The sequence below is a fragment of the Salvia splendens genome, chromosome 1 (assembly GCF_004379255.2).
Source record: "Salvia splendens isolate huo1 chromosome 1, SspV2, whole genome shotgun sequence".
NCBI lineage: Eukaryota > Viridiplantae > Streptophyta > Magnoliopsida > Lamiales > Lamiaceae > Salvia > Salvia splendens.
In genome coordinates this window covers 2192453-2208518 of record NC_056032.1, presented here as the reverse complement: position 1 = coordinate 2208518, position 16066 = coordinate 2192453, and the positions used below count along the sequence as shown (strand labels likewise).

The 16066-nt window shown below is 34.9% G+C and overlaps 1 protein-coding gene across 1 annotated transcript; it reads left to right on the top strand.

The window, feature by feature from the left end:
• The first annotated feature begins 3001 nt into the window (after window positions 1-3001).
• On the top strand, window positions 3002-5782 carry LOC121807658 (gamma-cadinene synthase-like). The gene is made up of 7 exons (XM_042207939.1): window positions 3002-3151; window positions 3249-3513; window positions 3663-4044; window positions 4125-4343; window positions 4501-4639; window positions 4931-5176; window positions 5284-5782. The coding sequence occupies exons 1-7, from the start codon at window positions 3029-3031 to the stop codon at window positions 5587-5589; spliced, it is 1680 nt and encodes a 559-aa protein (XP_042063873.1). The 5' UTR covers window positions 3002-3028; the 3' UTR covers window positions 5590-5782.
• The last annotated feature ends 10284 nt before the right edge of the window (window positions 5783-16066 follow it).

Below are 16066 nucleotides of genomic sequence, written 5' to 3'. Positions count from 1 at the left end.
TTAGTAAATTACAGGTAATTTAAGATTGAAATAGTGTTGCACATATTATTATCACTGAATTTTTCATGATAATAAAACAATAATTTTCGGCCTTATTTCAACTGGCCCTTGCCCATTGAACAGGCCACACAGAAAAATTAACCAACAAATCAAACACCATATTAGGCCGTTAAATATACTTTAAATGTCCACATTGACCAATTCAAACACACCCTAGTAGTATAATTTACAATGACAAATACATCATTTGATATTGGCGGTGATATTCATTTCAGCATGTCTAGTGTCAAGTATGTCAACAACTGTATTGGTGATTAATGCAATTTGCAAGCATAATCCATACAAAGAGAAAGATACTACAATACCACTGATCGTACAAACCATGTTCAATCATTGTCATCTTCTACCTCATGGAAAGGAAAGCACCCTTGCAAACCAGAGTAGGATGGAAAATAAAAAGGTGAAAACAACAATTTTTTAAAAGGAAAAATTGGGTAAAGAAAGTTAATCACACAATATTAAAAATAACTAATTATATCATAATTTTAATTTTTCAATTATCTTATAAATTTGGATTCGGAGGCAAATTAAATGGATTTGGGCCTCAACTATTTAACTCGTAGTTGGGCCGAGTAATACTAGAAGTGGGACTGGATATATATGTACCTTGATATCATAATCTTAAATTTATTATTTGGTTTAATTTAAGTGTTGAATTATTTTTTATGTAATTAAATCGCTGGATTTATTTAAATAATTAAATCCTATTAATTATATTTTTGATTGAATTGTACATTTAATTAAATAATCTCTGGAACAATTTATGTAACACGAAACTAAATCCCTTGCTATGAATGGATCCTAAAGGATGTCGTATATATGGTTTGGTGACTAATTAACGTAACCAATGTTTCGATCGCATGTATATAGGCTTTGATCGTTCAAATAGACAAACAAAATTGAATGAGTTTTTCCTGATTATAGACTTCGAGAAAAGCGACGATTCTAATTATAATTAAAAATAAAGATTATATGAATGGTCGTTGTTCTGATTAAAGTAATCTATACAGAAGTATATCTGATTTAAAATATGACATTTTTTATTATCTAAAATATAATTATCATTAATAAATAAATGCATGATTCTCACACATAACCAAATAATGTCGGATTAGATCCATGTAGAATTTTGGGCCGGGTCAGGTCAAAATTGGGCTTGGGGCAGTGTCCGACAAGCACACATCCAATTGACCCTTAAAAATTATACTCCTTGTCCCAAGAAAACTTTTCGTTGATCGAGGTTTTATGCAGTTTATTTTGTGTGTTAGGTGGAGAAAATAAAGCAAGATAGAAGAAATAAAGTTGAGATAAAGAAATTTCTATTTCTAATAATGAATCATCTTGGATGTGACAATCTAAAACGAAAGTGGGTCATCTTTAGTTTTACGGAGGGAGTATATGTATTCTTTTTAATGGAAAGAAAGTGGAAAACATATATTTACACATATTTTTCACTCTTTTCACATGTTTTGTAAAATTGATACTCCTTCTGTCCCGATGAAGATGACCCGCTTGCCTTTTGGGTTTGTCTAAACCCTAAACAAAAATATACACAATCACAATATATGAGAAAAAAATAAATACGACCCATATCTGATGCATGCCAGGTGCCCATTTGGATTCTTTAAAGCGTATGAAATTCTACTATTTTTTTAATATGGGATAAGGGAATATTCATATCCGTAAGAGTGCACAATTCACGTGTGATTTGCTACATACCTAACACTTATATAAATATATTCATACATAATCCGCCACCTTTGACTACATACCTAACACTTATATAAATATATTCATACATAATCCGCCACCTTTAATTCCTTATTACTATTATATACACATTTTCCACTCTTAGCTTAAGCCAGCCATCCAACTAGCTAGTTTTGCAAGTATTTTAATCCATATGATATCAGCATTTTTAATCATACATGATCCGCCACATTTAATTCATCACATGATTTATAATGTTATCGCTTAGCTTCATGTACTATTTTCCATGCTAGACATCCCACTACGTGCAGTCACATGAGCAGTCGATTAATATAATACTTACTACTATTAATTGGGTTATAATAAGCAGTCACTAGATATTACTATTATTACTATGGGATCATTGACAGACATATTCACTAATCTTAGGTTTTATTGAGTAGTCACGTAATATAATAATGATAATAATAATAATAATAATAATAATAATAATAATAATAATAATAATAATAATAATAATAATATTATTATTATTATTATTATTATTATTATTATTTAGCTAGGTAACGAAGTGCACCTTAGTTAAATGTAGGTGTTTGATATAGGTAATAAGGTGGGGTCATTTTTCTAGGTACATCAAAAAGTGGAGTAATATTTTAGGTACATTAAAAAATCTATAAAGTTTTTCCTATTTGAACATATAGACTAGAAAGTGGAGTATACTTAATTTTATTTTATATAAAACAGTTTAAAATTAATATTGATACCATTAAATTCATAAATTATCTACAAATAGAAGTTCAATTTGACCATTTTTTCTATAATTTGAATAAATAAATTAAATAACAAATTGAGCATGATTCTACTTTTAGATAATTGTTATTAAGTTAACCAAATAGCAATCCAACCCTCACAATTTGTTTGCCCGGCCCTAATATTTTACGTATTACTTTACTACAAATGAAATAATATGGGACGAAAAAGAGTGATCGAACACTAAATTCTCAAGTAAAAGACATCCCACTAATTATTGCAAATATTTTAATAGTATGCGACCAACTGACGTGGTCCACCATTGAACCTACTCCATTACCCATAGAATTAGTAGTTTAATTTTAATTTGCATATTAAAAAATAATTATACGTCACAGCTTTTCCCAATAAAGAAAGAAAAGATGCATCTATAAATTGGTGGACGATCTGTTTCAGTATCATAACATAATCAATAAATCAAAGCAAAGTTTAGTATTTTGAAGAAATGGCTGCAGCAAATATGGTGAGTGCTAATTCAAGCAACGTGAGGCATATCCGCCCTCCCACCCTCTCATACAAGCCAAGCATGTGGGCCAATATTTTCTCTTCATTTTCTTTTGATAATCAGGTACTATTATTTTATATTAATGCTAGTGTGGACAATATATATCCGTCCATGATATAACTAGTAGTTTAATTTGGAAATAATTTGGAAATATATATAGGTGCAGGAGAAGTACTCTAAGGAAATGGAAGCGTTGAGTAAGGAAACAGGAAGAATGTTAATGGCTGCAGAGTCTACAAAATTGTTGATATTGATCGACAAAATTGAGCGTTTGGGAGTCGCGTATCATTTTGAGAAGGAGATCGAAGAGAAGCTCAAACTGATTTATGAATCGGGAAAGGAACGTGAAGACGTCGACGATGACTTGCTTACTACTGCACTTAGATTTCGTTTGCTCAGGCAACATCAGTATGCTGTTTATTGCGGTAACTCACTTATTATGTACTACTTATTTTAATTTAGATGCCAACAATTAATTTTTATATAATGTTCAATAAATTTATGACTTACTAGGATGGACGGACCCAATTTTTACACAATTCATAATTTACATGATCACATGTTGATGACACAGATGTTTTCGACAAATTCGTTGAGAAGGACTACAAATGGAAACCAGAAAGCCATGGCAACGACGTCGAAGGCATCCTAAGTTTGTACGAGGCAGCTCATGCACGAATTCGCAACGAAAAAATATTAGACGACGCTGCAAAATTCACAGTGGGTCAATTGAATCAAGTGCTATCATCATCAGATCAGTCTCCCATTGTGAAAGAGAAAGTGCAGCAAGCTTTGAAGCACTCCATTCATAGAGGCCTTCCAATTTTAAATATCCGATTCTACATTTCCATCTATGAAAGAGAAGGAACAACCGATGAATTACTTCTCAAATTAGCCAAACTCAATTTCAATTTCTTGCAGAATATCTATAGGAAAGAGTTGGTTGAACTCACAAGGTAAAATTCATTATAACATGATTTTTTGGACTAATTTAAGTAGGATAGAAAATGCCAACATGCCTTATTTTTTGGTGAAGGTGGTGGGATAAATTTGACTTAAAGAACAAACTGCCGTATGCAAGAGACAGAGTTGTGGAGTGTTATCTATGGGGCAATGCGTTACGCTACGAACCTCAATACTCTTACCTTCGAGTAACTGTTGCCAAGAACATGCAACTTGTGTCGATTATGGATGATACCTATGATAATTACGCTACACTTGAAGAGGATGATCTTTTCACCGAGATTCTCGAGAGGTACATTTTAATACACTCCCCCCCCCCCCGTCTATCATTAAATGCCTCAATTTTACTTGGAACAACTTTTATGTATTAATATTAGTGAAGTGAGACAGTAGAATGTGAGGCGCATTTAAAAAAAAGTTACTTATTCAACATTTTTAAAATTTTTCAGGTGGAATTTGGATGAGATTGATGTACTCCCTGATTTCATGAAAGTTGTTTATAGATTCATTATGAGTACATATGAAGATTTTGTAGTTGATGCTGAAAAGAAAGGAAAATCATTCGTTGTTCCTTACTACAGAGAAACAGTAAGCCTTATTAGTATTAATTAATGCATGCTTTCTATTTCTCACATTAACTTGTTTAACAGCCATGTGAGCCTAATTTTTCTTTAGAATTAGTCAAAAAATGCTACGAACACCCTCTCGATTAGTAGACCTTTTTAAGCGTATACAATTATACCCCTCATCAAAGTTGAAAAAACACTTCTTGCTCCATCACTTATGTCAATACTCCCTTAATTAATTAAATCTAATTAGTTTGTTTTAAATTTCTAGAATTAAAAGATAATGTTCCTTTTTTTTGTGACAATTGATAAGGTGAAGCAGCTTGGTAGGGCTTATAACAAAGAGCAGAAGTGGATTATGGAAAGGCAAATGCCAGGTTTCGAAGAATACATGACGAATTCAGTGATCACGAGCTGTATGTATGTGATGTTCACATCTCTTGTCCCCGGCATGAAATATATTGATGAAGCAGCAGTCCAATGGCTCCTCAGTGAGCCCAAAATAGTCATTTCCACGGCCAAGATGGGTCGAACCCTAGAAGACTTGGGCAGCCATGAAGTATGTGACACTACTATAGTAGTACCACGTAATTAATGTTGTTACATATATATATATATATATATATAGTTAAATGAGTAATTAAAAGTTTATATTTGACGATGAAGCGCGAGAATAGGGAAGGGAAAATGGCGACGGTGGTGGATTGCTACATGAAAGACAAAGGCGTGTCGAAGCAAGAAGCGATTAGTGAGTTTGTGGAGCTTGTTGAGAATGGATGGGAAGATGTAAGTGCAGAGTGGGCAAAGGGAAGTAGCACAGTGCCTAAGGAAATGGTGGAGCAACTCTTAAACTATGGTCGAATAGCTGAGATCACTTACAATAATAAAGAGGATGGCTACACTGATCCTGAGAAGTATTTGGGGCCATTGATTGCAGCTCTTTATGTGGATCCTCTTCCTCTTCACATTTGATTTTGCATCCTTATGATTAATGTGAGACATCTTGTTTTATTTAGCTATGAATAAGGTTGGCGATTTACTTGATGTGTGGAGTGGTGGAATTGAGCTTTTGTAGTAAGATGTTGTATTGTAATAAAGCTCTTTGCTTTCATGGGTTATGGAGTAAAAATCTATGGTATTCAATAACTGATCATTTATAGTTTTATTTATTGTTGTTTCCGCATAGACGCGCCCTCATGCCTAGGCTAACCCACGCGCTTGCCGAGGCCAACGGTAAAGATCCTCCCTCTATAAATATAAGTCTCCACTCCCACTTCATTTCACACTATTTAATAAAATTCATATTTAATAATAATGTACAATTGAAAAATATAATGAGTATGAAATAGGAAGGATTATAAAAATAAGTAATGACAAAATAAATACTACTCCTACATGTAAAGTGATTCATAGTAGTATAGCACTCACTCTTGAATTCTGGGTGTAAAAAAGTAAAAAATAGAGAGTGGGCGTAAAAAGAGGGTGATGGTGTAAAAATAGGAACCGTGAATGAATTTGTTACTGGGCTTGCAAATAAATGTGCCAATATAAATTGAATTGTAAATATAGCCCTCAAATACTAAAATTGGTCCATTTGATCTTTAACTATTAATTATAATTAATAAAAATGATAATTATAATTATAATAATAGTTAAAGTTTGTTTCCTAAATTTTTGCGATTTTCAAAAACCAAAACTTTTCCTATATGTTGAAAAATATGCTGAATACAGATTTCAGCGAACTTTACATGGATCTTTTTTCACCTAAGTATCAAAGCGGGTATAACTTATAATCCGGACTTTGTCTTTAAATAAAATAAAATAAATTCGCTACATATTTTACATATATATTTTTTTCTGACTAGGGCTGTCAAATTGGATATCGGGTATTGGATACCAGATACCCGAACCCGAAAAAATCGGGTAATTGGATACCCGATACCCGAAAAATCGGGTTTCGGGTCGGGATCGGGTATTGGATTTTTTGGATTTTCGGGTATCGGGTACCCGATACCCGATCGGGTAATACCCAAATACCCGAAAATTATATATAATTTTACTAATCTTTTATTTAATTTGTCACATTTATCAACTAATTCAATTAGGGAATTTAGGGTTCTACACATTACAATATTTAATTAATCCATAGTACACTCATTTGCCAAAATAAATCGAATATTATATTCTGTAAATTCTCAAATTAGATTGAATAATTATTCAGCCTAATTAATTAGAACATCATTATTATACTAGTATTTTTGTTTTGTAACACTGTGTATCAACAGAATAAGAAGAAAATATGATTTTAACATGGTTGGCTTTTAACTTTTTACTATTAGTAAACAAAGAGTGATAATTCATACTACTCCATATTTAGAGATGAGCAAATTTTGAAACACAGATTGGGTGTTAGTGACAGATTTTTATTTTTATTCTTGAAGGCTGCACCAGAAATAAATCCAAACATGTAAAATTATTGGTGCTACTACTAATTCAACCAACTGCGCCACTGTGGAACTGGGATCGACTTCTATTTTTTAATTGGAAATATTTTACTAAAAGTTAGCCAATTAACCAAGAAGGAAATGAAAATAATTATACATTAATCAATCCTAACTAAGTTATCCGAAAATATCAGTCTCACTAATTAAGCTGGAATACTTAATCTGATGTGCTAGAGTTTGATATAATACTTGAAAGTAAATTTTAGTTAATTCTCCATCTGTAAAATATTATGAATTTATTTTTTAAATAGGGTATCGGGTACCCGATTTTTCGGGACTGGATACCCGAATCGGGTATTCGGGTACCCGAAAATTTTTTCGGATCGGGTATCGGGTAGCAATTTTTTGGATTTTCAGGATCGGGTACCCGAAAATTTCGGGTCGGGTACCTGCGGGTACCCGATTTGACAGCCCTATTTCTGACAAAAGTCGCGAACTTATTTCTTATTTTATAAAATCTCAAACTTTGAAAAAAAAAGTAATTTTACTTGAAATTATTTATTCTTCATGATTGATAAAGACACATTAATATTGGATAATTTTTATCCTCATTATTAAGATTTATGAATATAACAACATTAACTTAAAAGGTAGAATAATCAAGAATCTTGAAATAAAAGTTTTAATAAATAGTATCTTTTGTTTTTGGGGCACTTGATCCTTGTGGTATTCAACATTCAAAATAAATTTAATGACTAACACAACCAATGTCTCTCACAAGTATATAAGCTTTGATTGTTCAAACTTCAAATTGACAAAAAAAATGAATGAGCTTTTTCCATATTATAGACTTTGAGAAAAGTGACGGTTTTAATTATAGGTAAAAATGGCAACTATATATACGATCAAATTTATAGAAAATTGATAGTAATAATAAATAAATATGCATGATAGTTCTCACGTACTAAAAGAAGAGTAGGGTTAGATCCATCTTTCATCAATTTTATATTGAGCAACCACTTCAATTCTCCCTTATTTTTACTCAATTTCTTGATAATATTGTCATGGAATATTGATGTGCTAAGTTTTCCAATATTGACATGGTAAGTTTTTTTTTCTAGTAAAGAATGTGATAGAAAAATATGGGGGCTGTAATAAAAATTTCTTATATTTTCTTTTCCTTTTTTTTATATAATCAACAATATCTAAAAAACAAATTAATAAATACGGCCCAATAATGATGCGAGTCAGGTGCCCATTGGATTCTATTAGAGCGTAAGAAATTCGACTAATTTTTTAATTCATATCCTTTATGTTGCATAATTCACGTGTTATTTGACCACTTACCTAACACTTAATAAAAATATGTTCATACATAATCCGCCACCTTTGACTCATTACATATACAATGTTATCGCTTAGTTTCCTGTATCATTTCCCACTCTTAGTTTAAGATATCACCCTAATTTAGCAAATATTTTAATATATGAGACAAGGAGATATTCATATACATATGATATCAGGGAACACCCTTAACAACTGGTGCTTTCATTGAGATCTCATCCTCCCACCATCTCGAACCGACGGCGAGTTTCGCTCGGCGGTGGAGATCAATTTCCGGCGACCAATAGGCTCGGCGGACGGTTGCAGAGTTTCTGTGCACGGGAGTCGCTCCCGTCGGGCAGATAACTCGGTGGCTGATAGAATACTCCGGCGTCCAATTAGGATCGGCGGAGGGAATCTAAAGTTAGGATTGAAAAACACACGTTATCCTTGGTGGAGAAAATATTTCATTAATTGATTGAATGAATAAAAAAAATAACAGTCTATCATATTTATAATGCTACTAACTTAATGAACAAGAAAATAAAGATATAAAAAAAGATATACTAAATCCCTATAATAGCTAAACTAAATAATAATAATAATAGAGATTCGTATCAGTATGTTTGTCAGTGTGTGATTTGCACTAATTCAGTGTGTGATTTGCACTAATTGCACAACTACGTGGGATATAAATTTCAACATGCATTTGTGATTTATCAGTGTAAGTATGAGCATGAGTCGATGGAGTCTATTCCTAGTTAAGTATAGTTTGCATTTAATGCCCACATGCTTCTGAGTCAATGGAAAAGTCATCCTAGTACTCTATTGACGAATAATTGATTTAGTAGGGCAGATAAACTCTTGCGGGTCGAATTATTATCGAATTAATCTGATAATGTTTAAACTATTAAATTCAAATACTAACACGATTGACACATAACATGAATATATTAGTGATACGCTATTATTACTCGTGTTGATGCAACACAAATTCGAAAGCACATAACAACTACACAAAATAATTTAAGCATGACGTGGATGAGATATCACCGGACGCCATGTAGAGATACCCAAGGTTTTCGATTCCGGCGGTTAACCGCGGAACCATAACCGCCGGTTCCGGTTCCGAACCGGAACCGTGACTTTTTTCTTGAACCAGAACCGTCATATTTTGAACCGCGGGCCGGTTCCGGTTCCAAATTTTACGAACCGAAACTGTGCCGGAACCGTGGATTCCGGATGGTTCCAAACCGGAACCGTGAAAAACCGTTGGAAAATCGTGAAATCTAGCCGGAACCACTAAAAACCGCCGGTTTGGAACCGTGAAAAGCCGTAAAAAACCGACGGTTCCGAACCGAAACCGTAACCGTCGGTTTTGGAACCGGAACCGTGAAACACCCTCGCGGTTCGATTCCGGTTCGACAATTTCCAAAACCGGAACCGTGGGCATCTCTAACGCCATGATCAATAGCGGTTGTCATGGTGGTGAAGAGCACCACATGGCAAGAAAATAAAATATTGTCCTTAATTAACTCTAATAAAGTACTACCTCCGTCTCACAATAAGAGTTCACTTTTATCATTTTAGTCTGTACCACAATAAAAGTCCAGTTTTACTTTTACTATAAATTATAAGTAGATCTCACATTACACTAACTGATTTCACTTACATTTATTATGAAACTAATAAATAAAAGTAGGATCCTTAATCTACTAATTTTTTCAACTCACTTCTCTTTAAATTTCTTAAAATCACGCCGAGTCAAATATGGATTCCTATTGTAAGATGGAGATAATAATAAAAATAAAGAATAATTTTTTTAAAATATACTTTTTATTCATATCTCTCTTATTTCACTTACTTTTTCTCATTCTCTCTTACTTTATCAATTTTTCAATAAAATTCATGTCGTCCATAAATAAGATTATATTTTATGAACGAAGTGAGTATAAAAAAATAAAACCCACGTTACATTAACTTTTTCAGACCAACATCCTTCACGTTAGAAACGTGTCAGGGTTGTCACACTTATTGGCCTTATTGGCTGATGGAGGAAATAATCACTACAACGACAACTAATGTACTGAAAATGGACCCACCCATAGAAAAGATAGACACCTCAACAAATATTTCCACATGCCTTGTCCATTCATTTCGTTTGTACAATTATGATGGATCTCTACGCCTAAAATAATGTACATACCTCTATCATTCATTTCGTTACCACATTCATTTTTGATAATTTTGCAGCATGTAAAGAAGAAGAAAGCCTAAATTCTGTCGGTGATCTACGCTTAGTATAAACTAACTTTGAGATCCATGCTTAGTTTAATCGATGTTACCGTTTTTTAAGAATTCTTGATTGAAATATAGTTATTGATTGTGATTCTATATTTATATGATATGAACGTTATAGAAATTTCTGAAATTTCAGCTTGTACATAGGTGCATATATACATGGATCCTGATATCATACCTCAAGCCTCAGATGCAATGTTTTAAAAACCGGACTGGGAAGCAAACCGGCGTCATTACTGGTTCACTGGTTCAACCGGTTCACTGGTCGAACCATTGGTTGAACCGAAATACTGTTTATATATATTTATTTATTTAATATTCCCTCAGTCCCGGACTACTTGCACTTATTTCCTTTCTGGGCGTCCCAAGTTATTTGCACTATTTCCATTTTTAGTAAAAATTTTCACCTACAGCCGTAATATTTGACTTTGCTATACACTCATTCATTAATCTCCGTGCCGAAAATGAAACGTGCGAGTAGTGCGGGACGGAGGGAGTAGTAAATAATAAAATTTAATTAAATGTTTTATCAATAAATATTATAGTATTATACATTTAATAGTATTATTATAGAAACAAGTCTTGTACTAGTATATTAGAATATTTAATGACGTTAAGTTTAAATACAATAATAAATTATAATACATAATATTAAAAACTAGTATTAAACTCTATGTATAATTATAAACTCCTATATTATAAAATATTAGTGATTAAAAGTATAATTAAAATATAAGAAATATATTATAATTAACAATTTCTTAAAAGAATATATAAAATTAAAATGAATTATCTAAAAAGAATATAAAATTAAAATAATATATTTTTAGTGAATGATAGAATTTTATTAATTTTTTTATCAACAAATATAATTAAATATATCAATTATACTAGTAGTAAGTTATTGTAAATAAAAAATTTAATATTTATGTATAAAAATAAATAAGTTCATAGTATTATTTTCAAAAAGTAATGCGGCAAAATAATATTATACACAAAGATATATGAATAAACATAAATTAAAAAGATATATTTAGTAAATACTCCTAGTATATAATTAAATAGTAGTAAACTTTTAATATAATTAATCACATATTCTTAATATACATATATACGTATTAAACACGAATTATTAGTTTGTATAGATAAAATATTTCGTTTTTAACATAGGAAAATAACTTATGTTCATATTATTATCAAGAAGTCCTTGTGGTGTAGTGGTAGATTTGTTGATATGTTCATCGGGAGGTCTTGAGTTTGACCCTATCAAGGCCAAAATTTTAGAATAAAATTTTGAAAAGCATTTGAACCGGTTTCCGGTTCCCGGCCAGACCGGTCCGGCCGGCTAGTTTCGGCGGTTCATGGCGGTTGAACATGTCACTGGTTTTGTAGTGCTAACCGGACCGGACCACTTACCGGTTCGCGGTTGAACCAGTCGAACCGGCCGGTCCGGTCCGGTTTTTAAAACATTGCTTAGATGGGATAAATGAAAAACTGAACGAAGTCACCGGTGCACAGCCGGAGTGCACAATCTACAGAGATCAATATCATTGATAAGATTATCATTGAATATTGATGTGCTAAGTTTTCCGATATTGATACGTTAGTTTTTTTTTCAGTAAAGAATGTGATAGAAAATATGGAGGCTACTAATAAAAATTCCTTATATTTTCTTTTTATAAATTTATAATCAACAAAAATCCACACGATCACAATATCTGAGAAAAAAGTAAATACGACCCATATCTGATGCATGCCAGGTGCCCATTTGGAGTATTTTTTTTATTATGGTATAAGGGAATATTCATATCCGTAAGATTATTGCACAATTCACGTGTGATATGACTACATCCCCGTAAGATTATTGCACAATTCACGCGTGATTTGACTACCTGATATCTCTCATATCTTTTATTTAGTTATCTTTTGATTCATAATATCTTTTCATATATTGTTTTTATGTTTCATAAGCTAGTATTCTAGTATTATAAATAGAGATAAGTTGTTATCATTTTATTCATTCAACCAATTAATGAAATCAGCATTTCGTCCAACTTGGTTTGAATCACAAAACACTAATTCTCTATCGCTGCCGACGAGAACCTCTCTCGCGCCCAGCACCCCCTCTGCCGGACGTCTTCGCCGACCCAAACCTCTTGGGCGCTCGACGACCACGGCTTCGGTTTCTTGATTGTGTGGAATTCGAACGTTAAGAAAGACCCTTAACAACTGGTGCTTTCATCGTGAGCTCACCCTCCACAACACCGATCGAACCATAGCTACGTCGCTGCCAGACGGGAAACTACCGCGCACAGCAACTAGCCACATCGATCGAGCCACATCTACGCCACTGCCCGACGGGAATCCACCGCGCACAGCAACTAGCCACATAGTTCGAACCACAGCTACGTGGCTGCCCGACGGGAATCCACCCGCGCACAACAACTAGCCACTGCCGAACTTCACCGCCCCCGGAAGAGCCCTTCTTCAACAAAAAATAAAAAGAAAACCCATCGAACAGAAACACGAAAATTCCTATTTTATACTCATCATCCATCTGCGTTCATCCATATCCCCCAAACAAATCACCAATATCAAAAAAATAAAATTCAGTCGCATCACCATCATTTCTACCACAATCACGCTTCAGTCCGTCTACATGTCATACGACTACGCCGGCTATCGTCGTCGTCAATACGACTTCCCTCAGGCCACACAATCATTTCGTCCCTACCAGCCGGTCCAACCTCGCCGTGTAACCTGTTGGGACCCTCCGAGCAGCCGTGTGGAAGTACTCCTTCCGCCTTCGTGGCCTGATCCAGAATCACCCTACGTCTCACACCACTTGGATCCACCTGATAGTCGCCCATGGCCGAGATACCAGCCCATCGGGTACCGCGATCGCGCGCAAGACGCTTGGCCCCGACACCGCGGAGGCAACGTCGAGAAAAGTGGCCACCTATTTGATCACGGAGATCATCAGACCCAATTAGGGTTTGATCGCCACCCGACATCCGCAACGCAGCGGCACCGCCCGACGTGCTGGGACCCACCGGCGCAACAGCAGGACCGCGGCTACTTGACCTTTGACCGGCCCCGACGCTCCGAGACGTGCTGGGACCGACCTCACCCTCAGGAGAAGGTGAGAGCGCTGCGAGTCCAGCCCGCCTCCCACCAGCCCCGCAGCGTTCTGCACGCTGATCCAGCCACGCCGCCAAGATTCCCACCCGTCGGGTATACTGACCAGCAGCGAGACTGCCAGCACTTTGTCCTTCGAGAGGAACAACAACCTCACACTCGGCGGAACCCACCACATGCTCGACAACCCTATTGTTGGGAACCACACACTCCGCCACCAATGCGATCAGATCGTCAGCCAAAGCACCCAAATGCAGCATTACCCAAAGCGCTGCCGCTATCCGCCACACCGGGAGCGTACCGGGCCTTGCAACCACCGCCCGTGACAGCTCCAATATTGGCCGCTAATCCACATCCATAAGCTAGTGTCCGAAGCTCAATGATGAAGAAGAGGGATTTGTTAGATGATGTGCCGTCTCCACCAGCCATGTTATCTTCGTCGTGCAACTCCAATATTAGTGGAAAAGAAGAGTCTTTGTTAGAAGTTGGTGTTGCGAGAGAGGAAAACTATAGAATAAGAGAAGTCGACTGCGATCACGAAGGAAACAAATCTACTCAATGGTGATGAGAATGGTTTGATGGATGAAGTTGTGAATTACCTTCGCGAAGTATCGTATCCGTCAATCATGGTCTGTGCACTTACAGGTGCGGGATCAGATAATACTAGGGAAGTGGAAGGCGGAGAGAAAGATGTTGTGTGGTATGAGAGTATTGTTAAAGTCGGATGGAAAGAAAATGCCAAAGGACCGAAAGGATTAGTTGTGGGTAAAGGTGGTGCAGTTAGTGATATATTTAAGATGATCACAGTGATCCCTTTGTGTGCATTCGATCCTGGTATATGTGTCAGTTTTAGCAAACGAAATTGTGAATTTCTTGCTACGCAATTGGCAGAAATGGATCTATGTGATGAGAATGAGAAACTGCACATTGGCAAGGTTTTCGAGAATGCTATGAATATGCTGTCAGATAATGATAAAGAGCTTCCACATGAAGGATTTATCAAGTGTTTGTTTGCCACAGAGACTTGTAGCCTCGAGCTAAACATGCCAGCAAAACCGGTTTTCTTCACTAATGATCAGAAATTTGATGGAGATGATGGGAGACGTTCGCCTATTTGGTTTGCGTTTGATCCAGGAGGAGAAGCCTCGCCAAAGTTGTTGCTTTCAACTGTCATTGTTGCTTCGTGGTTCCCACCTTGAGGACAAGGTGGATTTTAACCGTGGGGGAGTTGATACGAGATATTAATGTCATATCTTCCATATCTTTTATTTAGTTATCTTTTGATTCATAGTATCTTTTCATATATTATTTTCTTGTTCTATAAGCTAGTATTCTAGTATTATAAATAGGGATAAGTTGTTATCATTTTATTCATTCAACCAATTAATGAAATAAGTATTTCGTCCAACTTGGCTTGAATCACAAAACTCTAATTCTCTATCGCTGCCGACGAGAACCTCTCTCGCGCCCAGCACCCCCTCTGCCGGACGTCTTCGCCGACGCAAACCTATTGGGCGCTCGACGACCACGGCTTCAGTTTCTTGATTGTGTGGAATTCGAACGTTAAGGAAGGCTACCCTTGACCATACCTAACACTTATATAAATATATTCATACGTAATCCGCCACCTTTAATTCCTTATTACTATTATATACCAATTTTCCACTCTTAGCTTAAGCCATCCAACTAGCTAGTTTTGCAAGTATTTTAATCCATATGATATCAGCATTTTTAATCATACATAATCCGCCACATTTAATTCATCACATGATTTATAATGTTATCGCTTAGCTTCATGTACTATTTTCCATGCTAGACATCCCACTACGTGCAGTCACATGAGCACTCGATTAATATAATACTACTATTAATTAGGTTATAATAAGCAGTCACTAGATACAATTACTTAATTTTATTAATTTGGTTATAATAAGCAGTCACTACGATTTTCCATGCTAGACATCCCACTACGTGGAGTATACTTAATTTTATTTTATATAAAACTGTTTAAAATTAATATTGATACCATTAAATTCATAAATTATCTACAAATAGAAGTTCAATTTGACCATTTTTTCTATAATTTGAATAAATAAATTAAATAACAAATTGAGCATGATTCTACTTTTAGATAATTGTTATTAAGTTAACCAAATAGCAATCCAACCCTCACAATTTGTTTACCCTGCCCTAGTATTTTACGTATTACTTTACTACAAATTAAATAATATGGGACGAAAAAG